This window comes from Tauraco erythrolophus, chromosome 12 (genome assembly GCF_009769465.1).
Source record: "Tauraco erythrolophus isolate bTauEry1 chromosome 12, bTauEry1.pri, whole genome shotgun sequence".
NCBI classification, from domain to species: domain Eukaryota; kingdom Metazoa; phylum Chordata; class Aves; order Musophagiformes; family Musophagidae; genus Tauraco; species Tauraco erythrolophus.
In genome coordinates, this window is record NC_141476.1 from 958,030 (window position 1) to 980,574 (window position 22,545).

At 54.6% G+C, this 22,545-nt stretch overlaps 1 protein-coding gene across 1 annotated transcript; it reads right to left on the reverse strand.

The window, feature by feature from the left end:
* Nucleotides 1-11,647: 11,647 nt before the first annotated feature.
* LMCD1 (LIM and cysteine rich domains 1) lies at nt 11,648-22,200 on the reverse strand. The gene is made up of 5 exons (XM_086619065.1): nt 22,112-22,200; nt 20,318-20,573; nt 15,790-16,125; nt 12,231-12,446; nt 11,648-11,806 (listed from the first exon to the last, which is right to left on the reverse strand). The coding sequence occupies exons 1-5, from the start codon at nt 22,198-22,200 to the stop codon at nt 11,648-11,650; spliced, it is 1,056 nt and encodes a 351-aa protein (XP_086475191.1).
* Between the last annotated feature and the right edge of the window lie 345 nt (nt 22,201-22,545).

A 22,545-nucleotide genomic window follows, 5' to 3' on the forward strand; every position in this document is an offset into this window, starting at 1 on the left:
GGGGACACTCAGCATCCGCTGGCACGTGAGCGGGCGCAGTCAGGGACGGGCAGCGCTCGGGCCGTGGGCTCCCTGCTGGGGCAGAGCAGGGTGCTGGAAATGGGCCACCACTTAGGGCACACGCACACCCAGCCCCGCTGCCGGGCACTTCCACGCCTCGGAGCAAAACATCCGTCGTGGGCGAGCGGCGCGGAGGGCGGCTGTCTGGGGGGCTGCCTTCGGCCGGGAGGGCAGATTCCCCCCAGACCCCCGAGATCACGCGCGTTCCTCCACCACGGCTGCCAGCTCAGAGGCAAGCAACAGGAAGACCGAATCCTTAACACTGTGCCAGGAAAACACTAATTAGCCACGTTCCATGACCGCCTGCAATGCAGCAGTATCAGACCTTCTTTTCCATTTTTTTCCCCCGGCGACGTTACCGCGCTCCCCGGCCAGACGACACAGCTGCTTGCCCGAGCCGCGGCGGGGAGCTTGTACAGCCTTGGCACTGCCAAAGCAAGCCTGGCAGAGGAGTGATTGCATCTTTTGTTCTCTGCTATTTTTGCTCCTTCAGAGCTGCCCTTGCAATAGAAGAGAAATTAGGAATTGGGCAGCAGCTCCAGGGAGGCTGCGTGATCCTCCGTGGAGCTCCCTGCTTTCCCAGACAAACAAACGTTTCTAACTCTTTATTTCGTGTAGTTCTTGGGTTCAGAATTACCACGAATTAGTTAGGGGGCTTGCTGTCATAAAGGAGCATGTTTTTAAGGACGAGAAAATACATTAATTGGTTTAGGCACTAAGAACATATGAAATAAATTGAATTTCAATTCGGGATTAAGGGGGAAAATCTAGAGAGGCTCCAAGACAAATTTGAGAAAACATGAGAGCTGCAGTTAATTCAAGTGTTTCAAGCGCATTTTTTTCTCAGCCATTTGAAATTTGTTTTCCCAGAGTTCGGATCTCTCAGAGAGCTGCGATTTGGCCTCACACACATTGCTCTGTATCTGATACTCCCCAAACTAGCCGGGATTTTGCATTCAGCTGCAGTACGATGCAGCGCCAGGGTACGCAGATTACTGTCAGCATTTTATTTTTACGTGGGTTTTCTGCTCCTTCTCTCCTTTTCCAGCTCTCCGCTGGCTTTTTCCCCGACCAGAGCGCAGGACAATTTCAGGGACGTTTCACCAGCGCCTTCTGATGTGGCTTGTGCACTCGCTGACATTACCAGGGAGGATTTTTGAGCTGTATGAAATCATAATAAAAATTGCTGTTTTATTCTAAGCCACTTGAAGGCAAAGAACTCCTTTCTGCATGAAAACAAACAGAACAAAGGAAATGCTGGGACCGTGTTCATCCCCAGGGCACACGGTGCAACAGCACTCCTATAGAACTGGTGCAAAATGAGGACCACGTCCTCAGGAGCAGGCCTTGGCAGGCTGCAGATTCTGTTTTATGCAGTAAATCATAAAAAAAAAAAATCCTCTCATCACTATTACTGACATTTGCTCAGCCGACATTAAAAATTGCAGTTAAAAATGAGAAAGCTGAAATCCAGCTGGAAGTTACCTGGGCTCGTTAAGGGGAGTGCGGGCAGAGCTGATGGCTGAGCCCCACAGCAGACCCCTGCCCAGCCCTGGGCACTGCAGCCCCACGGGCACCCACCCTTGGCAGCCCCCAAAAGCTCCGTTGTGGCCACATGCAGCCCCCTGGCTCGGGATGGAGGGGCTGGGGCCGGCCGGGCTCTCCGCAGCCCCTGTCTTCGCCCGTGTTTTTGTGCGGGCACCATTCGGGATGGTTGGCATCTGCGTGTGTACTCAGAGTTATCCTTCCACCCAAACATGGATGGGAGCTGCGAGGCAGGGAAAAGGCTTAAGGAGCAGGCGAGCAGGAGCATCGCTGCCTGGCGTACGGGAAAAGGCGCCGATGAGCAAACCCGGAGCGCACCCCTAAACCCGCGGCAGAGGGCAGGAGGAGGCGAGCACGCACCGGTGGGATCTGCCACCATCACCCCGGTACTGCGGAGAGCAGAGCGAAGGGTGGAGCAGTCCTGGTGGCCCCCCAGACCCCTACGGGGACCCACAGGTGACCTGGGACCACTGTGGATCGACAGCACCCGTGGAGGTCAGGGCAGCTCTCGGAACGGGGCGGCCCTTGGAACGGGGCAGCCGGGCACCCTGGAGGAGCCAGCAGCGCTGGAGCTTTCTGGGATTCGGGCAGAAGCCCCAGGAAAAGCTGTCTACAGCTGCTTCCTGCGGATTTTTGCTACAAGCAGCCAAAACAAGAAGACTAAAACCCTCGTGCTCCGAGCGAGGGGCTGGTGTCCCTGCGCAGGTGCTGCCCGCTCCGGGAGCGGGCTGCGTGAGCGTGCCAGGGCTCTCCGCAGGGTCTGCCATCAGCATCCGACACCCAGAGAGGCTCGTTGCCCGAGGCTGTAGTCAGCCCTTCGAAAACACGTTTTATCAGAGGCCCAAAGCGGCGCAACGGCTTCCTGTTACAACCAAAGGCATCTGGTTTGGGTTTTCGGCTCTGTCCCTCGATGCCCGCCGTAAGGGGCTGGTGCTTTGCCAGCCCATTGTTTCTCCGCTGGAAACAGATGGTGTGGGCTAAATATTTGATTGCGTTCAAACCAAATCCAAAGAATTCAATGTCAAACCGCTGGCCAGATGCGTTTTTAGAGACCTGCCTCTCCACCACCTGAGCGCCCTGTCCCCGGGGCGGTGGTCGCACTGTGGACCCGGGGACAAGGCGCACGACGGACACGCACAGGGTCATGCCACCCTCGTGTTCCCAGGGCAGGCACAGCCTGCGTGTGAAATCCATAACCCATCTGTTTCCATGCTAGAACTGTTTCATCTTCCAGACTCAGATCTACCTCTGCCTGTGGGTTTTCGTCAAACTAAGTGAAATAAAGAACCAAAGGTGATCCGAGAACTTAATTATGACGGAAAGTCTACTCCTTCTTGGAAGAGGATAAATAGATTAATAGTCACTTTCATGGCAGCCTTTCTAAGTCACATTTTTGGTGACTAAGAAACCATAAAGAACAGCTGCTTCTGGGAAGACACGTTTATCCTGATACAACGTTTTCATAAAAATTGATCGAAACGTCGCTGCAGAGTAGTGCAGGAGCTACTGACATTTCAAAGTTTGGCAAATTCAAGCGATGGGGAGAGGTCGTGGTGCCCCGTTGCTTTAATCCCGCACGACGTACTGAAACGAAGCAGGAACAATGGGAAATACTTTCAGAGTGGCTCCGAAGAAGAATTATTGTGGGAGGGTGATGGAAGGACAGACGCCGAGCGCTGCGGGTCGGCACAGCTCTGCTGCAGCCCTGGGATAGGCTCATCCAGCCTAGAGCCCGAGGGCACCGCTGCGGTGGCACAAGTGGCAACGGAAGCCCTCGGAAAGAGACGTGGTCTCATAAAGGCACCCATGCCACAGGGACTTTTCTTCCTCCTTGCTCCCAGGCTTTTCTTTCAGATATTTTATGGCCAAGCCCCGCACTTCAAGAGGTGTCTCGGAGATCTAACATCTGGCCACGGAAGATGGCGTTCTGGATGCTGCTGCGTCAAGGCAACACCTCCACATCCTTCGGGCAGTGCTAATATTTGGACAGCGTTAAAATATAACCAGCATTTCTGAGCTCAGACGGAGGCCCTGGCTGCGCTCCAGGCCTCGCCAACCTGGATTTGCTCCCGCTCCTTGAGCAGCGCAGGGCTGAGGGCTCGACATTGGCACGCGGCGGTTAAACAGAACACGCGCTAATGTCTGCGGCAGCAACGCCTGGGTAATGGCTGCAGGAACAGACATGATTAAGGGCTGTGGAGAAAAACAATTAAGCTCATCAGCCAAAATATTAGCAAACCCACTCTGCAAATACTTGGTTTTTTTCCCTCTTTCGGAAATGAAGAAGGAGCCTGAGGCTGCTGGGAGCTGTGCTCTGAATATTCATAGAATCATAGAATGGTTAGGGCTGGAAGGGACCTTCAAAGGTCATCTAGTCCAACCCCCCTGCAAGGAACAGGGATATCTCCAACTAGATCAGGTTGCTCAGGGCCTTGTCCAACCTGGCCTTGAACGTCTCCAGGGATGGAGCATCCACCACCTCTCTGGGCAATTCATGGTGTACGAGTGGTCCTTGGGCAGCGCGTTGGCACCCAGCGTGAGGACGGGCACCGGCTGTCAACCTCTGCAGTTTATCCTTTCCTTTCCCGCATTAGCATGCCACGGAACGAGCGGGAAGGGGCGGTCATGGCGCATTAGTCCGGATAAGGCTGCGTGAAATCAGGCTGAACTCCCTCGTTTGCCCGCAGACAGGGAGCCCGGGCCGAGGCTGGGGGAGAAGAGGAGGGTTTGCCCACCACCTGAGCGTGCCAGTGGCCCCACCGGGGCTGGGGGGGCACAGCCCTCAGCATGGGGACTGTCGGACATGGACAGACAGCATTCCCGCGGGATGAGCGCTGTGACCTTCCCTCCCGTGATGGAGGTGAACACGCCGGAATCGCGCGCTGAGCGGCCTCGGGGGGGTCACGGTCCTTCTGACTCCCCCGTCCAGTCCAGGGGGAACCCAGTCATTGAAAAATCAGATGCCAAGGGCTGTGGGCAGACACCGCAGGCACGCCGGGCACGCGCACGCTTTGCGCTGTCACAGGTGGGCAAATAAACTGTGGTACCAAATTTGGAGCCATTTTGGGTCAGGCAAACTCCTCGGGAAGTGTTATTTTCCTCCTGCCTGCCTCTGCCCCTTTCCTGGGCAAGTCCCCCTCTCTCCATCCTTCGCGGTTCCCTCTCTGGGTCCGGGACCCACGTGGGTCACCACGTGGTGGGTGCTGGCACTACTCAGGATGGTGCTGCTGAAAGCGAGCGGTTCCTCCCGGAGCCAAACGTCAAACTGCAACGTGGTGGTTGTTTCAAAGACAGAAAAGTGAGCTGCCAAACAGCGCAGGTCCTCTGGGATTGCTCACGCTGTGTGAAGCGAGAACGTGGGAAGGTGTTCATTTTGGGGGGGTTCTAAAATGCAAGCTCGTAGGTAGAAATGGAACAGCCTCTTGCAGCTCACTATGAGCCTGATCCAGTATGAGACGGGGACGCCCGAACGCTCTCACTGGTTTGCAGACCCAAAGAGTGGATCCACGTCCCTCCCTCCGCTGGCACGCCTGCTGTCCCTGGGAGGTGCTGGAAGCACCAGGACGGAGTCGGGCAGTGCCCACGCTGCCCACAGCTGCCCCTGCTGCGTCCCGCTGTGCCCACCCTGCGTTGCAGCAGACGGGCTGGCAGCTGGCGCGGCTGCAGCCGGAGCGGGACATGGGGCATGGGGCACACCGCCCCCCCCTTGCAGCTCTGGTTCCCCCTTGCCGGGCTGCTCGCCGGCGGAGGTGGGGTTTGGCACCGCGGGACGTGGCAACACCCATGGAAAAAGCAACCCGAGAACAGCGCGGCTCTGTCTCTGCGGCGGCCCGGCGTGTGCCGCAGCCGTCTGCTGGCCCTGCTGGGAGGACGCGCTGGGGATTAAGGGCTGAGCAACAAAACGTTCCATTTTGGTTCATGGCATGTGTGTGTGCGCAGGGGCAGCAGGAAGCGCGTTGAGGGCTCTGTTTGGCTTTTTCCCCCCCGAAAAAGGATGATGCAACTCCAGCATCGTGCCCGTTCAAGGCCGTGCAGACACCTTACGTGGTGAACGAGAAAAACCGGCTCTCAGGATGTTCCTGACCACGATCCAGCTCCAGGAGGCAAACACAACCCAAAAAAGCAGCCCCTGCACTACTGGCTGCTGGGATGCTGCCCACCACCAGGCTGGCAGAGCCGGGCAAGGAGGAAGAGGCTCCTGTGCTGCCAATGGCCGCACAGCCGGGCTGGGGGGGCATAGCCCTTCTCCTGCACGGATAACACTGGAGACCAGCCCAGACCAACAGCTGGGTCTCCATCACAGGAAACCTCCCCAGCCACCTGCGCAGGGCAGCAAAGGCTCTGCCCGTGGGATGCAGGGAGGTGATGTCCCTGGGATGAGCGCGGGTCACGGGGCGCCCACCCTGCCTGCGCCGGGCACGGCCCAGCAAACCCGTCCGTCACCACCTGGCTGCCAGGGATGCCACGCTCCGGGGAGCCCGTATGATTTCTCCATCCTTACCTGTCACTTCTTGTCTTTCCGTGAGCTTCTCACCGCGCGATTTAGAACGTCCTTTAGCACCGGAACCGTGGTGGGTGTCTGGAGAGGGACGAGCACAACGGACGTGGTGGGTCTGTAAGGCAGCAGGTAGGGAATAACCACGTGTTAGTCGTGGAGAAGCTCGGGAACATGAGGGGACTCCATAAAGCACAGCTCTGGGACAGGCACAAGGAAACCACCGTCGTTACCCTGCCTGTGAACTGGCTGATGGTGTCAGCAGAGGGATCCCAGGAACGACCGCTCTCTCCGTCCTCCCTCTCCCCAGCGCACCGGCACTGCCGCAGCCGCTTGTTGCGACTCCGGTCTCTTCCAGCCCCAGGAAGGGCCATCCCAACCCCCTGGGGATTTATGGAAACCTCTCAACATTAGGCACAGTCAACTTATCAAGAGTAGTTAATTAAAGGTGACTTGTTGTTTTTAATTTGGAGATTCCCAGAGTAGGTGATTGGTTAGTCCCTGTAAAATCATCAGAAAAGAAAAATTCCTGCAACAAGTTTTCCTCGGATTTGAAAAATGACCTTTCTTTTCTGAGTAAATTCAGAGCTGCAAAATCAGAAGGCTGGTGCCTTCCAGTGGAACGGCTTTCGAGTCCTGTGCCATTAAAAGGTTGCTTTTCAAGCCTTGTCTATCTAAGGAAATTTATTTAGGCAGTCTCGAGGGAAGGTCTTGGCAAAGCATTAATAGGTTTCTTTTATAAAGAGACCTTTATTCACTGGTCTTTACTTTGGCCCGTGTCTCGTTCGGCGCTCGGGGTCCATGTGCAGAGAAAACGTCTGTCTGTGACAGTTTCCACGCCCCAGCCCCGCTGTGGGGCTCCGCAGGAGTTTGCGGAGCCCGTAACGAAACATCTGGCACAACAATAACACAGCTGCACGCGGCGCCAGCGCGCCCCGGGGGGAGCTGCTGCAGCCCCGGCGTGACGGGCACCGCAGCTACTACCGCGTGCGGCTCGGTGCAGCCTGTGGCGGAGGCACGCTGGAAGTGGGCAGCATGGGCAGCATGGGCAGCATGCCAGGTGATGTGCTGGTGCAAAGGCAGACAAGTCACACACAAAAATACCCCTCCCTGCTGTGCAAACTTTCTCACCCCAGCTGCACTGCAGCTCGCTTGCTAACAGTGTGTCGGGACAGGAGATGCTTCATGGAAAAGCCCTTTTTCCCACTTGGGATCATGGATGGAGTTGAAGTGTGGGCAGCTGGAACCCCAGAGGACTGAGCATGCCTGTCGCCTTTGGCACCTGCAGACCTGGACTCCCTCCGCAGGGGTTTTGCCCCGTTTCACCCCACCGCCACCTTCCCACAGCTCTCCCCGACACGGGCTGCTGCGGGGCACGGGGTGCCCAGGAGATCCAGTGGGACAAATTTCTAGCAAAGGCTGTAGAAAAGCAACGGGAGAATTATCCTTGCCCAGCGAGCGGAGCAGGGAAATACGTCAGCACTTTGCACAATTTAAAACAAAAAGTGTAATTAAGAAAAAAGTGCATTCAGGCGCGGCGGCGCTGGTCCTGCGGCCAGCGGGACACGGAGCCCCGGCTGCAGCTCACCCTCAACGTCAGCGACCGGGGCAGGGTCGGGGTGCTGTAGGAGCCATCCCTTCTCCGTGGGGTCCCCTGTCTGCGAGACCCTTGGAGCTGACACCTGGAAGTCGCTCGCCCACGAACAAGTGGCTGCTGGAACGCTGCCCATCACGCAGCGCCCGCAGAGCTCTTTGCTTCCCGGGCAGCCCAACGCCGGTGCCCTGCAGTTTTCCTTCCTTCGCAGCACCGCGCGGACACGTAAAGCTGGAAATCAGGTGTTCCTGCAGAGGGGGAGGCAGGAGGGGAGAGGCACCACCGGCGAGCGCCGCGGGGGCTGCCGGCACCCGTCGCCTCCCGAAATAAGGCAACAATGCATAAAACCCTCAGTGTGGGGAGATTTACTTCTTGGGTGATTTGGCTGAAGAAGTTGAGTTAAAAAGTAAATAAAAGCTCAAATTAGATTTATACAGGCATAATTAACCTCACTTTTTACAGAATAACACGCAGCCATATGAGCTTCATTTAGCTCAGTCCTAAAGCAGCAGCTGTTGCAGGTCCCTGGAAGAGAATTTCCACTGAAACACACCAGCACTTCATGAATACTTGTTTTTGCACCTCTACATTTTTCTCTCTGGGGCTTTTAAGCAAGTTTTACTGCTGTGTTTATATAGCCACCTCAGTCTGCCTTTGGTTTATGTTTTTCTCACCTGAAGCCACTGAATTTTGAGTTTTATTAGTTGTGTGTATCTGAAACCATATTCTTTTAAGAGCTGACTGCACTAATAAAACTCCTTAAAAGTTTCTGTTTAAGGCAATTGTCTTCTGCCCAGGTATCTGATTCTTATGGAGTTATACTCGAGATCAACAAGTTTTCTGTGGCTCTTTGCTACCACCGAGGTAAATAACAAGAATCTCATCGATTCCAACAAGTCAGGACCGAGTCAATTCACCGGAGAAATATTCAAGCAAACTCAAAAGATGTTGGGAAGGAGACCGCTGCGCAGCTTTTCTCGCGGAGGGTGATGCCAAACGCAGCCTGGTCGCCTTCGGTCCACACCTCCGCCTCTCGAGCCGGGGCAGAACAGCCTCTTCCAGGCTGGGAGGAAGAGCCCTGTGGAGCAGCTCCAGGAAAGGGTCAGAAGAGCTGAGTTCTGCCCCCTGAAGGATTTCCACACCCTTTCTGCACGGGCCCAGAGGGGCACGGGGTGCAGAGCTGGCACATCACCCATGTCCTACAGCAACCGGCTCTCCCCCCACCCCTCACTGCTCACTCCTGATGACAAGACTCCTTCTCCACGGGTTCAGGGCCCAGAAACACATCGCAGTGCCCAGATGTTTTCCATAGATCTCTGAGGGAAACCCGTTAAACATCTCCAGATGTGCCTTTTCCCCAGCTCTGCCCAGGGAAACTCGTGCAAAGCAGTGGTGGGAGTGAGCCTTGCTGCGAGGCTCTGACCAGCCCCTGCAACACCGATGGGGTGATGGACACTGTCACTGGAGGTGCAGCCCGTTGCCAGGACGGTACTGGCCTCCTGCCACAGGGGTGGCTAATTTCCTCCTTCCCATCCAACTGAGAAATTCTATTTCAAGTTCTATTGTCTGCCTTAGAATAGGTATTTTAAATACACACAAAGAATTGGCAAGCACGTAAGCAAAGGGCTCCCTTCCTTCAAGCCCACCTCCCTCGCCAGTGGGGATGACCCGGCAGCAAGGGGCGATGCCATGGGCACCCTGGGAGGAGGAAGGCGACCCGAACGGAGCCGCTGTCCTTAAACAGCCTCTGCCTTTCCACTGGCGAAATCCTCCCAAATCACAAACAGACAGTCCCTTTTTCTTCCTCAAATATTTCTCAAAAAAAAAAAAAGAAAGAGGGACCACAAATGAGACAGCACTGCAAATATTTGCAGATTCAGATCAGTTAAGCTCTGAAAAACATCAGCTTGCAAAACTGCAGCTGAAATGTGGTTTCTCCCCAGGCAATGGTTATTTTCTCTCCACCCACGGGCTCTGCCCTCCCTCCCTCCCACCCCAAGGTCCCGGCTGGGTCTGCAGTCGGGGGGAGCAGGTGAAGCAGACTTACAAAGATGTAATGGCATTTCCCTCATAACAAAACAAAGAGGCGGTGATTTAGCGAAGCACTGGGCTTTATTTTTCATCCCCACTTTCCTTATCCAAGGGAGCTTTATTGTTCCTCACACAACTCCAGGTCTACCCACCCTCCCCTGACACAGCATCCCCCCGCGTTTACAGAAGCGACGGCCTCAGGCACTCAGCGCATCCATGGAACAGCTTGGGATGGACACAGACCCCAGGACCACGTGCATGGGATTTTCCTGCTCTGCTCCAGCTCCGAGGCAGCATTTCATTTACCCTCTGTGATCACCCCAGCGCTTCCAGGAACACCAACCACGTCGCAGCCCAGGGCTGGACAAGCCCAGGAGACACTCACACCCCACGTACAGACACGTCTTTACACCACATCGGTCTCGCCTGCCCAAACACAGTGACGGGCGATGCAGGGTTGTGGGGCACCCCCAGACTCACTGCTCCCACCCCGCAGCAGGAACTTCCCCCCAACTCTCATTTGCAAGTTATTTTATCACGAGCAAGCAAACACCCACAGCACAGAGCACGCTTGAAACAGCAACCAGCGTCTTCTGCACCAGAAAGCCCAGCAATTGTGAGCTCCTTGCACACCCACCTCCCCCAAAAATATTCCAGTTCTCTGGCAAACAATGCAGACATTTAACATAAGAAGAAAAGAGTGAGCACGTGGACATCTACCAGCCTGGACTAGCTGATGTTTTCAGGGACTACCAGAAGCATCGCTTAATGCAGGGAACAAACATCTGCAGAGACTCAGTGCTGGATCTGGGATAGTGCCACCCCTATCAGATCCAAAGGGGGATGGGGACCTTCCCCAGGGACAGGAACACCACTCGATGAGTGGGGCAGAGCCCAGGACGAGGGTGCTGCCAGCTCCAAGGGGAGGGTAGGCTCCCCCAGTTCTTGGAGGGGGACACTGACGCATTACGGGGTAAAACTGGCATTGCAGCGGCTCAAGCACAAACTCCCCTAGGACAGCCTAGGCTGGAACACTGTTTTCCTCGGAATTCCTGGTCAAACCCAGCCAAAATAAAGGACTGTACTTTAAATGCTTAATGACCTCCAGCACAGCGGTGGGGACACAATGCCGCTCTGTGGACACGCACTCGGCAGTGGTGATGGGCAGCTGTGGCAGCCAGAGGCTGGGAGCTGGGCTGGCAGGACCTGCCAGGAACGCTTCTGCATTCCAGTTTCAGGGCTAAAGCTCTCGTGGGTCGAGGCAGCGGGCTGCCCCGGGGCAGAGCTGTGCCTTTCCCACCTCACCAGGTTTAAACCTATCACCCCACGTGCCAACTCGTTATTTTAACATTATCGAACACTTGGGAGGAGAAAGCTGCAGCTACCTGTCGCTGTAATTTGGTATTGTTTGCTTTCAGACAGTAATCACCCAGCTTCACCAAATCCTCCAAACCCACTGCTGCAGCACAGTTGTCAGCAGCCTGCTAGTGTAAACTTCCAGTACGGATTTCAAAAACCACCAACAGCCCTTCTTTTTGACCATGACCAGGGTTTAGTATGCCACAAGTTACTTTTGAGATGCGTTATTTCCAAAAGACTCTTGAAAGATCTTAGTCACAAGAAGCTTGGAGAGACTTTATAAAAAAAGCAGCACAACAGAACCTCCTTTTCAGTCCCTCCTAGTGGGACACGCCGTGTACCTCCCACCCACAGGCGTACGGATTTCCTCTGCTTCCTCCCCAAGGAGACACTCTCCTGCAAGCTGTGCTGGATGCAAGGGGGCTCGCTCTTGATTGCAAGTCAATAGCCAGGCTCTAATTTTTTTTTGTTTTTTTAACCTTCCCCTTATCATGTACTTGTCAAATGACCCCAAGTCCAGGTGGGACGTCGGGCAGCCCGCTTCACCCCAGGGTGCTCCCTGCTCAGAGGCGTTTGCTTTTGCTGCAGGTCGTGCACAGGAGGCTGGTGTTGTCCAGAACGAAGGGTTTCCCGGTCAGCAGCGTCTCGCACTCCAGGCAGGCGAAGTGCTGCTTGTGCCAGGCCATCCCTTCTGCCCGCTGGTAGTCCTCCGAGAAGATGATCTACAGGACAGACAGACAGTTGCTTATTCCCACCATCGCACCGAGCTGGCGCAGGGCAGGAGCAGGGAGAACCAGCCCTGCACCTCCCACCACGAGAGGCCGGGCTTTAGGAGGGGTGAACAAAGGGCACGGGACCGATCCTGAGCAATGAAGCCAAAGCCATGGGCTGCAATTAAGCCCTACAAACCCATCGGGCTTTAGATTGTTGCTCTGGCAGATGTGCCACAGCTAGCTGAGACTGCCATTAACATCCATAACCTTTGGGCAACCCCCCAGCTCCCCAGAGCAGCCCTGGGGACCAGCACCAGCAGGATGCTGCTCCCCAGGGGGCAGGTGAGCAGGTTAAGACGGGTGCTGGAGAAGCCCTGAAGGAGCCCGTGCCAGGCCCCGGCGCAGGCAAGGAGAGATGGCAGCGGGTGCCTACCTCGTCGCAGCCGGCGCAGCGCGGCCGGAGGCTCTCGCAGTAGTGACGCCCGCACCAGGCGGCCCCGCTGCTCCAGAAGTAGATGAGGTCGACGAGGGGCTCGGAGCACTGGCAGCACACGAAGCACGCCGGGTGCCACTGGCGCGAGTAGCCGGCGCGGTCGGCGTACACCACCGGGCAGTCCCCTGGCACCGCCTGCTTGCAGGTCTCGCAGCGCTGCAAGAGAGAGCCGGGCAGTGAGCGCGGGGCAGCGCGCGGGCACAGCAGCGACGTGCAGCACACAGGATGGATGTTTGCTTCCCACACCGACTCATGGCATCTTTTCAACGCATCGCTCCTAACGGCGCGGCTGGCACGAAGCGCGGTTGGCGAAACAGGGCGACACAGAGCCCGACCCCGCAGCAGCCTCCACACTGTGTCCCGCCTGGATAAACCACCAGCCCCATCCATCCCAGCCCTGCTTATCTTGCAAGATTTAACAGCAAGAACAAACATGAGCAGCTTCCCAACCCCCAGCTCGAGTTTCTTGCCAATAAGGACTGTTAAAAAACCAACTTATTTGGCTGTTGCTTTCCATAGCAGTTATTGACAGGGCTTTTCCAAAGCATCAGAGAGCTTCCATCCCCCTGCCACTGACACACTAAGAAAGCTGCTCTTCAGATTTCAGATGAGATTACAGCTTAGCACTCATTTTACATCTCCATCGTGTAGGACAAGGAGTGAGGACTGTATTAGCAGTTACCAGAGGTGTTGGCCAAGCAAGCAGCCCTTTCTCCTACGCTTTCCCAAACCTGCCCTCTCTCCACTGGCTGTTTTGCCATGACAGCTCCCACGGAAGGAGCTCCCCGGGCACCACGAGGCTTCCCCGGAGCACCCACTGCATTGCTGGCCTCCAGCTTTTTGAGCTGATGGCTAGTTCTGACCAACTGCTCCAGGATTTGATTTGACCCACCACAGTGGCTTATAACACCAGGAGACTTTCCAGTTCTGGGAGGGTTAAAGATGACTTTACGCTCGGTGGAGAACGTTCAGCTCGTAGGACAGACTCACTACAGTGATGGGGCCCCTCTCTGCAGCCGAGACGAGTTCAAAAAGCTGTTTGAGCTCAGATGCCTCTCATGGTGATTCACATCAGCACTGTGTGTTTTCCTTTACACACCAATTCCAACACAGCTTGCCCAAGCATGCAATAAGAGGTTCAACAACTTCAGCACAGGGACCACACAAACATCCAAGGAAACCACTCCAGCTCGTTTCTGGGTGCAGCATTGGTGCTTTCTGGGTTTGTTCTCTTCTACAGCAGGGGTGGTGGTTTTGTTTTGTTTTTCCACAATCCATAAGTCTGTAGTTCAGACTCACACTTTGATCTCAAATAAGGTGAAGTCAAGCAGCTGGTGCTGATAAAGAGGTTTGGTATTTAACAGATTCAAATCTGTGTCCTACTTCTAAGGGACTCAGTGAAGAACCATCACACAAACTACCTGAAAATGAATCTATGAAAACCAGCTCTCCAAAATAAGCTGTTCAGCACTGTATTTCCCCCACTACGTCCCTGAACCAAAGGCACTCACATCTCCTCAAAAACCCTTCTTCATTGCTGCAATCCTGCAGGTCTTTGAGGGTTGGGACAAACACAGTCCCAGATGAGGGCAGCATGCCCTGCAGTGGCCACAGGCAGGCTGGTGGCACTTGTGGGCATCACCTGCAGCATCCTGGAGAGCAGCGGTGCAGGCAGGCTCAGAGGAGCTTCCTCAGGCTTGGGAGCAGGTGTCACGTTTAACACCCAAGTTTTAGGAGACACACAGGAGAGGGTCACACAAGTGGAGAGGTACCTAAACCTCCACAGTGTGCTGACCTACAGTTCAGCCCTGAATACATCGACATCAACACCTCCAGTGCCAGTGGCTTCGTGCCCTTCATTTCTCAGCCCCTTCACATCCAGTCTCAGTCTTCACACACTCACGTCTGCTTTCAGCCTCACACACACTACAAAGCAAAGTGCTGTTTCTCAGCTTTCTACGGCAGAACTTCTCTTCCAGTGCAGTTTTGTGAAAGCCAGCAGACCTGGAAGTTTAGCCCACTTCAGATCTTGGGACACAGCCCGTTGAGATCAGGCCAGCTGCACTAAATCCTGCACAGGAGATAAATTAAGATGGGCACTGGTTTTGCTGGAGTGAGATACAGGAGGGTCTGTCTTCAGCACAGCAAGAAACCACGGCACCGCGCAGCCTGCTGCGCGCTGAGCCGTGCCGCTTGCCGTCGCAGTGGATCTTCTGCAACTGCTTTTGAAGCTGTTCCATGTTTCAGCCAGTGCCTCTAGAAAAATGATGCTTTAAACTACGAAGGATAACATCACAGTTATGTATTTATTTGGAAGGGCAAACTCACAGTCTAAATAAACCCTCATTGCTACGATGACTTATTGATGTGTTTAATCGAAACCTTCCTTTTTTGGCTATTTTTTTGAGTTTAAAATTCTTTGTCCAATTCAGTATTTTGTTGCAATAGTGAAAAACTTCTACTGTATCACTGGACCCTGAAAGTGTCAGATGCATGTTAACAGAAAAGGCCATAGTGGAGGGGAGACATTACCCAATATGGAACGAAAATGAAAACCACTCTTAACATGTTACAATCTCAGTGCAGCAATGCCTAGAAAAATCTTGCCTTAAAAACACTCAGACATCATTTTTTCCCAGCTTTGAAGCCTCTGCTGCAAGTGACCCTCACAAGGGCTGGCACGAAGTATTTTCACTCACTGTGCTTTATGATAGGCCTTTGTTCAGCAGCCACAATGGCCACTCCAGAGGGTGGAGTGGCAGGGAATCTCAAACATTTCCCTGGGGAAACATATTTTCATGCCTAGAGGCATGCGTGGTCTGTTCAAAGTCTCCCAGAGTGATTACAGCCCTGGGAGCACTATCTCCATGTTCCCAGCTTTGCATCAATTAGCCTGAGCCACCACCTACTGTCACTCATGGTCCTTCCACTCCCACTGGCCTGGAAGCCGAGCTGGAAACACCCACTGAGGCACAGCAAGACACGGTTTCTGATCTTGAGAATCTTATTGACACACAGTCACCCAGGGACATGTCATACCAAATCTTTCAGAGCTGCCAAGAACCCAGAGATGAAATCAGCAGCTCCCACAGCTAGCAGAGAATTTACCGGCCTCGCTGGTTCAGCACAGCTTTTGCTGGGGAGGGAGGAAGATGAAGAGCAGATGACCCACCCTTCCTCACCCCTGTTAGACGGATACCTGTGCTCAGCAGGAGCACGTGAGGGGTCTCTCCGGGGTCCTTCCCAGTGCTGTGCCAAAGCACACCAGGATGCAACCGAGCGCCGCAGCGCTGCTCCGGTCGTCTGACAACGCACCGCAGCAGACTCGGAGAAGCCCGTGGGAGCAGCATTGTGAACAAGGAACAGATAACCCTGGCTGCTACAATAGCTCCCCCCGTCTAAGTGAGACTGAATCCGTGCCCTGAAGGCTCCCCAAGCCCGGAGCGGAGCCGAGACACCCCTGCCAGGACACCCCCCCGCCCCAGAGCACGGCACTTACGTAGTGTCCTGCCGCGGGTGCGCGCTCCAGGGCCCCGTTGGTGGATGCAGGGGGGTTGCTGGCAGCGATGCTCTTGTCCTGCGGCTTCCCCTCCTCCTTCCCGCTGCCACCCTGGCCTGGCAGTGCCACCTCTCCAACACCCAGCGCCTCGGCTTTGTACTTCTTCACAAATTCTTCCATCAGCTTCAGCTCACCCTCCGCGAGGCCACGGCACTGGGACGGGTCCTGGTCGTACAGCGGGAGTTGTCTCATCAGCTGCCGCCGGCGATAGTACGCCCCGTCCGTCCCCGCCACCGGCTGCATCTCCTTCGGGATCAGCTCCATGTACTGCATGGCCTGGGAGGGACAGAGCACCCACAGTTACTGAGCTGTTTTTAAATACAGACTCCCCAGGAAAGCAAAGCAGCAAAGCCCTGCACCACTGGTTTGCACCCAGATCCCGACACTCTCCCTCGCTGGCATCAGCATGCCACTGTTCCAGGTAATGTGCCAACGAGGCTGCTGAAAAGACCAGAAATCCATAAACACCAAAAGCCAAGACCAGCCAGGGTGCTGCTGCCTCGTGCCAGGATGGGGAGAGCTCCGGGGAGCAGGTTGGAGGCTGCACCAAGAGCACCCCAGGGCCCTCATGGGCTGCACACAGCATCACTTACAATAAAAGATCCCCTTTTATCAATTAAAAAACCCATCTTAATACAGAAAAAAACAGTCAGATAGCAGTGGAGTCTGTCTGTAACACTGACAGCCACCAGCTCTACCTGACTATTGATTTTGCAGCAAAGGGAAGGTGTTTGGTCAGTGATGCCCAGCAACAGGGAAAGTAAACACCAGGAAACGATCCAAATGAAGTCTCCTACTCAGCTGGCCACTAGCCACTCTTTACACTAGCAGTGTGACCAGTGATCTTGAGAGGTCTGTCCCACACTGAATTAGTGTTTGCAGCACAGTGGGGTCTGCACAGTTAACTTCCTCTGGCCCACTGCTGAGGGGAAGGGAGTTTCCCACTCCAGGCATTTTTCCTATTGTAGTGTGAAGAGCAGAGGGGCAGCCAGTTGGCTCCCTGCCACTCCGTTTTAAAGACCAGCATCCAGCTGCGTTAGATTTGCTTCTTACTTGGTCAGCACTTGAAAACTGAATTTTAAGAAAAGCAGAGAAGCCATTAACTGTTTACTATACATAGTCTGGTCAGTATGGCCTCGAAAATACAGAAACGTTTGCACAACACGGAACAACTCATCATATTTGCAAAAACTTCAAAGTCAGCTTCCACCTCAGCTGCTTTCGGCCGGATCGCAGCGCTGCAGGGCTCCCTCCCTGGTTCTCAGAGTGCACATGGACGTCGCTGCATGTTACGATATCAGACACCAACACTCAGGATATTGTGCCTCCCTGCAAAGGGCAGGATTGATACCCAGCAGTTTACTGGGGGAGGGTTGTCACCCCGTGGCAGAAGGTGCTGCTCGGGAGTCGCAGGATGCTGTCGAAGTGATCCGGCGCGCAGATGGCTTTCGCAGAAGTGAGACATCCTAATAGGAACTCCAGAAGCAAGAGCCAAGAATTCCCTGAGAGCTCCTCCCGGGCCTCACACAGGCACTGCCCCACAGAACAAGGACCACCAGAGAAATCCGACCACTGGGAAGAGCAGCAACCAAAGCCTCGATGCTGCACAACCACGAACGCAGAGACCACGTACAGCTGCAGCACGAGCACTCACAGAGGAGTAACCTGGTAGAATCTTCATGGAAGAAGTTTTAATGGAAGAAATTCTCAACCCAGTACAAACACGCCAAGACTCGTGAACACTTCACAGCAGAGCGACGGGCACAGCCCCGCGCCAGCACGTGCACCTGAAGCGCCTCGTTCCGCTCCAGCGCCCAACTCTCCGTTGCCAATAAAATCATCTGTGCTGAAGGCGAGAGAGAAAAGCAAAGTCTCAAACCCAAACTGTTCTTAGAAATACGGTCAGAGCAGTCAGGGGCACTTTGCAGTATCTGCACAGATGTGCAGTGGGATTTCGCTCCCTGATCAACGGAATGCTTAAAGTTTAATTGCAGATGTCATAAAACGTGTCCAGAGAATAGATCAGGAAAAAATTCAACCTGACACCAGAACTGAAATGAAGGATAATAAAAAGTTGTTTCTTCTGCTGCTATCACATATTGTTACAGTCAAACGCTTCACTACGTTGCCTTATCACAGACAATTTTGAGGAAAAGCATTTGAAGTTTTCACTGTTAACTACTGGATTTTGGAGATATTTTATGGTCTGTTCTTTTCACTTCCTCCAAGGACTCTGAACATCCACTTCATAACTTCTCCAGGCACGGCTTAACGAAAACACGCTCTGAACTTCCTCCTATTATTGGACCATCCACTTCGGGATAACAATATTACAAACAATCCCAAGTTCCCAGCCTGCCTTTGGAAGGAAATCACTGGAGCGAGTCAGTTATGCACTAAAAGCTTTTTGGCCCAAATCCCTTTTGAACTATCCAGCATTTCTCCTCAAAGTTTGTCAAGTCGATCTCCAAGCCAGAATTTACCACAGTTGACTTCAGATCTCCTGCACACTGGTTACCCCACCCGAGGTATCCATAGTCCCTTTGGGCACAGCAGCTCCCAGGAAGTGGGTGCCCCCCGAGCCACCCCTCGCAGGGATGGGCACACTGCCACGGGTGCCACCGGGCTCCCTGAAGAAGAAAGCCACCTACCATCCCTCAGCAGCTCCCGATTCCCCGTGGCACCCACAGAAGGCAAACACTGGTTAAACAAACATTCCTGCTGCACCAGAAAGGCAGAGGGCTGCGAGCAGCAGCGCTGCGGTTCACCAGCCGGATGCACGGGGGGCTTGGACCCTCGTCACAGCTCCAGTAAGCACCACAAGCCCCAGCTGTGTGCCCACACGGGCTCCATGCCACCCCTGTCAGCCTTCCCAAGGGGGTGAGGGCAACTGAGTTTTAAGAAGAAATAATCTGTTGGCCTCTCGGGTCTGCAGCTGCAATTTCACATTTTTACCCCCCCCCCCAACTCTTCTTTAGAAAAAGAATCTGGTTGCAATTTTCAGCAGCTTTAAGCTATTTGTTTAATTTGAAGAGCAAAAGCTGTCCACTAATGACAGTGTAATACATAACAATTTTAGTACCACAACAGTTAAAAGCCAGTTAAACGCGTTCCCCCAAGAAGGGCTCTGCTGGCTAACGCTGCCGTGTGCCAAAACCCACTTCCCTTCGTTCCCGCGTGGCAGTATCGCTCGCCTGGATGGAAACCAGGCGCTGGAGGGAAGGTGGGGCTGGGCTGGGGGCTTTTTTCCCCTTGGCACTAGACCACACTCCTCATTCTCCCCGTTTTACCCTGAGTCCTCTTTACAAAACCTAAGCAGAAATATTTTTTATGCAGACCAGACTTAAGGGAAAAAACCTCCCGGCTCCAGTGCTGAATGCGGAGAGGTCTCCCAGCCGGACGCAGCTTTGCTTCCCTCCAGGCTGGCACACCTTGGCACGACAAGCTTCTCCGCTCCCTTTCCCTGGGGGAGCACACAGGGCCAGTCGCTGCTGCATTCCAGCAGAGGTGGCGGGAGGGTCCCCGGGCACAGGGGCTCCAAGCCCACCACTCCGCTCGGCCACCCCGGGCAGGCATTCTGTACCAAGGCAGTGCCCCTGGAGACAGCAGCCCTGAGGGCAACCCGGCTGCCCACCCACCACCAGGAGAATTTAAACCCCCTTTCCCCCCTCCTCCACTTACCCAGCAAACCTGAGCCAAGTCAGAGACAGCAGCACTACGGAGGAGCTAAGCCGTGACACGAGCGCATCGCCCCGCTGCCTCGGCTCCGTCTTGGTATTCCCATGGATGCCCATCCAGGGCTGAGGTGCTGCAGTGTCTGACAGGCAACAAGGCTGCATTCTGGGGAGGTTTAGGGCTCTTCTGTGATTTACAGAGGCACAAGCGAGCACTAGTTGCACTCCTGGTTAATGCACCTGAGATGCCAGGCCTATTTTAAGTCCAAGATTTTAATGAGTATCTCAGCAAGCAAGGAAAATAAGGCTTTCTGCCTCCTTGGTGCCCTCCCAGGGCATTCAGGGAAAGGACCAAATCCCAGCCCAGACCCCCCAGGAAGGCCTGGAGGAATCGCTCCCGCTCCAGCCTGGGGTTTTGGAGCGTGCAGGCGGCTGCGGGGGCTGCACAGGCGTGGTACGACTGGCAGGACGGCGGAGGTGGGACCTCTGCTCAGCCATGTTTGTGTTGGCCACCAGCTTTACCAAAGCAGTGAGCTTTCTAGTTGTAAAGCCCATTAAGACTTCTAGAAACGTCAGCCAACCTATGAACACCCAAAGGCAATCCATTCCCCTCTCCTACCTACTCTGGATATTTACGTGGTTTTCCAAAACACAAAGTGTTAGGCACATTTTTGCTCTGCAAGGCAAGCCAGATGTTTTACTATTTTTCCCCCCAGTAACTTTATTCCAGAGCCGAGTTATGTTCTCCATTAAGCACCACGACTACCAGCCAAACGCGCCGCGGATCGTCTTACCAGCTTCTGGGTGAGCCCCGGGGGAGCCCACTCGTACGTGATGGTGTCGAAGGTGGGGTCTTTCCGCGAGACGATGGGGTTGGTGATGATCATGCGGTTCCGCTTGTAAATGCGAACGCCGTCACCCCCCTTCACCCGGGCGGTGAGCGTGGCGTACTTGGAGTCCGCCAGCAGGCGCCCAATTTTCCGATCGTCCTCCACGTCCGAGCTCAGGCTGTGATCCTCCTGGCTGCACTTGCATGACTTGCAGATTTTCCTGCGGGTGACAAGCGAGATCATCTCTTGGCGTGAGCTGGGCGGTGGGAGGCTGAGCTGCTGAGGGTCAGCGTCATCCAGAGGTTAAACACAGACCAGGGTTATGGCATCAGACAAAACACTCCTGTGGCCTGAGCCACGCGTGGGAATTCAGCACGACTCATCCCAGAGGGGTCGGCAGCAGCACAGGGCAGAAAACTGCCAACCCCTGAGTGCCATCCCAGGGCAAAAGCAGCCACAGCTGCGCCAACAGACTGCTGCATTCCACCACCCAGGGAGCCGCCTGGAAACCCCTCTGAGCATCACTCAACCTCCCACCCTCACCAGTGTCCACAGCCCAGTGCAAGCCTCGCCTCTTGGAAGCTTCACATGCCGTTAAAAAGCTGACAGCTAAAAGAGAAAATGACAGACACTTAAATATCAATTCAATTGTAACAGCTACAAGTCACAAAGATAAGGCCACTCTCTGCTGGCAGCTTCTCCATCCCATGCCAACAGCAAAAGGACAAACTCTGATGCAACCCCAAGTATTTCAGCAGGATCCTGGAACAAGCACGGTTCAAACCAGCCTCTAATTGACTCGATTAAAAAAAGTAATTCAACCAAATGAGTGTTTGAAAGTTCAGATTCCCACAGAGCTGAGCTGCTGGCACCAGGAGCCGAAGGCGGCTGTGGAGGGCACCGCTGGGTGCCACCGCCGTGAAGCCAAGGGAAGGACTTCAGCAGCACAGACCATGCAGCTGCGCACCGCTGCGACGGGCCCCGCGGCACGGCCACGGCACGCACCGGTCCTCTGGGCCCACAGAACAGAGCCCAGAGTTTTGCAAGACAGCCTCAGAGGGTGTTAATTCTTTTTTAATTAATGACATCTGCATAGCTCCCATTTCAAAGCCCCCTTTGTTTCCCCCATTCTGCTTTGCAGGCAGACGGAGCAGGGCAGCAGCTCACAGCCCCTGCCCAGAGCCCAACACGCAGCACCGGTCTGCTCCCACCAGCTACTGATATTGGTGGCTTTTTACCTAAATTAGTGTTTTTAGGAGGAAAAAAAAAGAAAATAAAGTATGAAACAGATGTTTCTGGCAGTAAGCACAGCACTTCGGCTGTCGGGGAGCTCAGCACAGCCAGCAGCCACCGTGGTGCTGCCGAGCGGGACGCAGCACCGAGTCCCCACCGACGGTGCTTCGTTCCACCCTGCCAGCTCTGCGCCCCTGCCCAGGAATGAGGGTGACAGCCAGGCCCTCAGCACAGCTCCTACCAACAGTGTGGGATCATCCTTCTGGCTGGCATTCCCCCGCCCCCAAAGCCAGCAAGGACAGGTTTGTTTTCCACTAACTTGCTTCCAGGCAATCTGGCAGGCTGGGAAGCTGGCACACGTGGGCAGAGGACCCCCCATGCACGGGCACACACACGCTGTGCAGGGCATCGAGTGGTTTGTGCCAAGCACAGCGTGCAGCAGCTTTTGGCACCATGCCCCACTCCCGGGGTCTTGAGACCAAAGGGGTGGTGCCAGGGCAGGGTCCATCAAGGCCAAGACGTTACCTCCAGGAATGTGGCTCGAAGCCCGTGCACGTCCCTCTGCAGCGTAAACAGGGCACACCTCTTCCCGACGGCGGCTGGCTCACCGACATCTGGAAAAGAACAGGACACTGAGTTGGAAAGGCTTTATCCTCAAAGATAATCTGAGAGTACAGTACTAATACTGTGTTTTCTCCGTCAGATGTTGACTTCTTCAGCCATGTCTTATGTCCTGTGAAGCCTCAAACCTCCCAAACATCATCTGACCACCGTCCATGCAGACCTGCTGCAAGTTTATGCAGGGATGCTTGGGATGAAGGTTTTTGCCTTAAAGTGAGGGCAGATGGAATGCCTGGAACAGCGTGGGGAAGATGACACATCAAACAGAACACACCCTCATCTCATGCGCAGAAGCCTTCGGTCTCATTAAAAGGTTATTTTGCTTCAGCTTATCCATT

Coding starts and splice junctions, on each gene's coding strand:
- LMCD1 (XM_086619065.1), bottom strand. CDS start 22,200: ATGTCGGTGAGCCAGCCGCCGTCGGGAAGAGGTGTGCCCTGTTTACGC. Junction 20,574..22,111: donor TTCGAGCCACATTCCTGGAG/GTAACGTCTTGG, acceptor TGTCACCCGCAG/GAAAATCTGCAAGTCATGCA. Junction 11,807..12,230: donor GCTGCGCCGGCTGCGACGAG/GTAGGCACCCGC, acceptor TCTGTCCTGTAG/ATCATCTTCTCGGAGGACTA.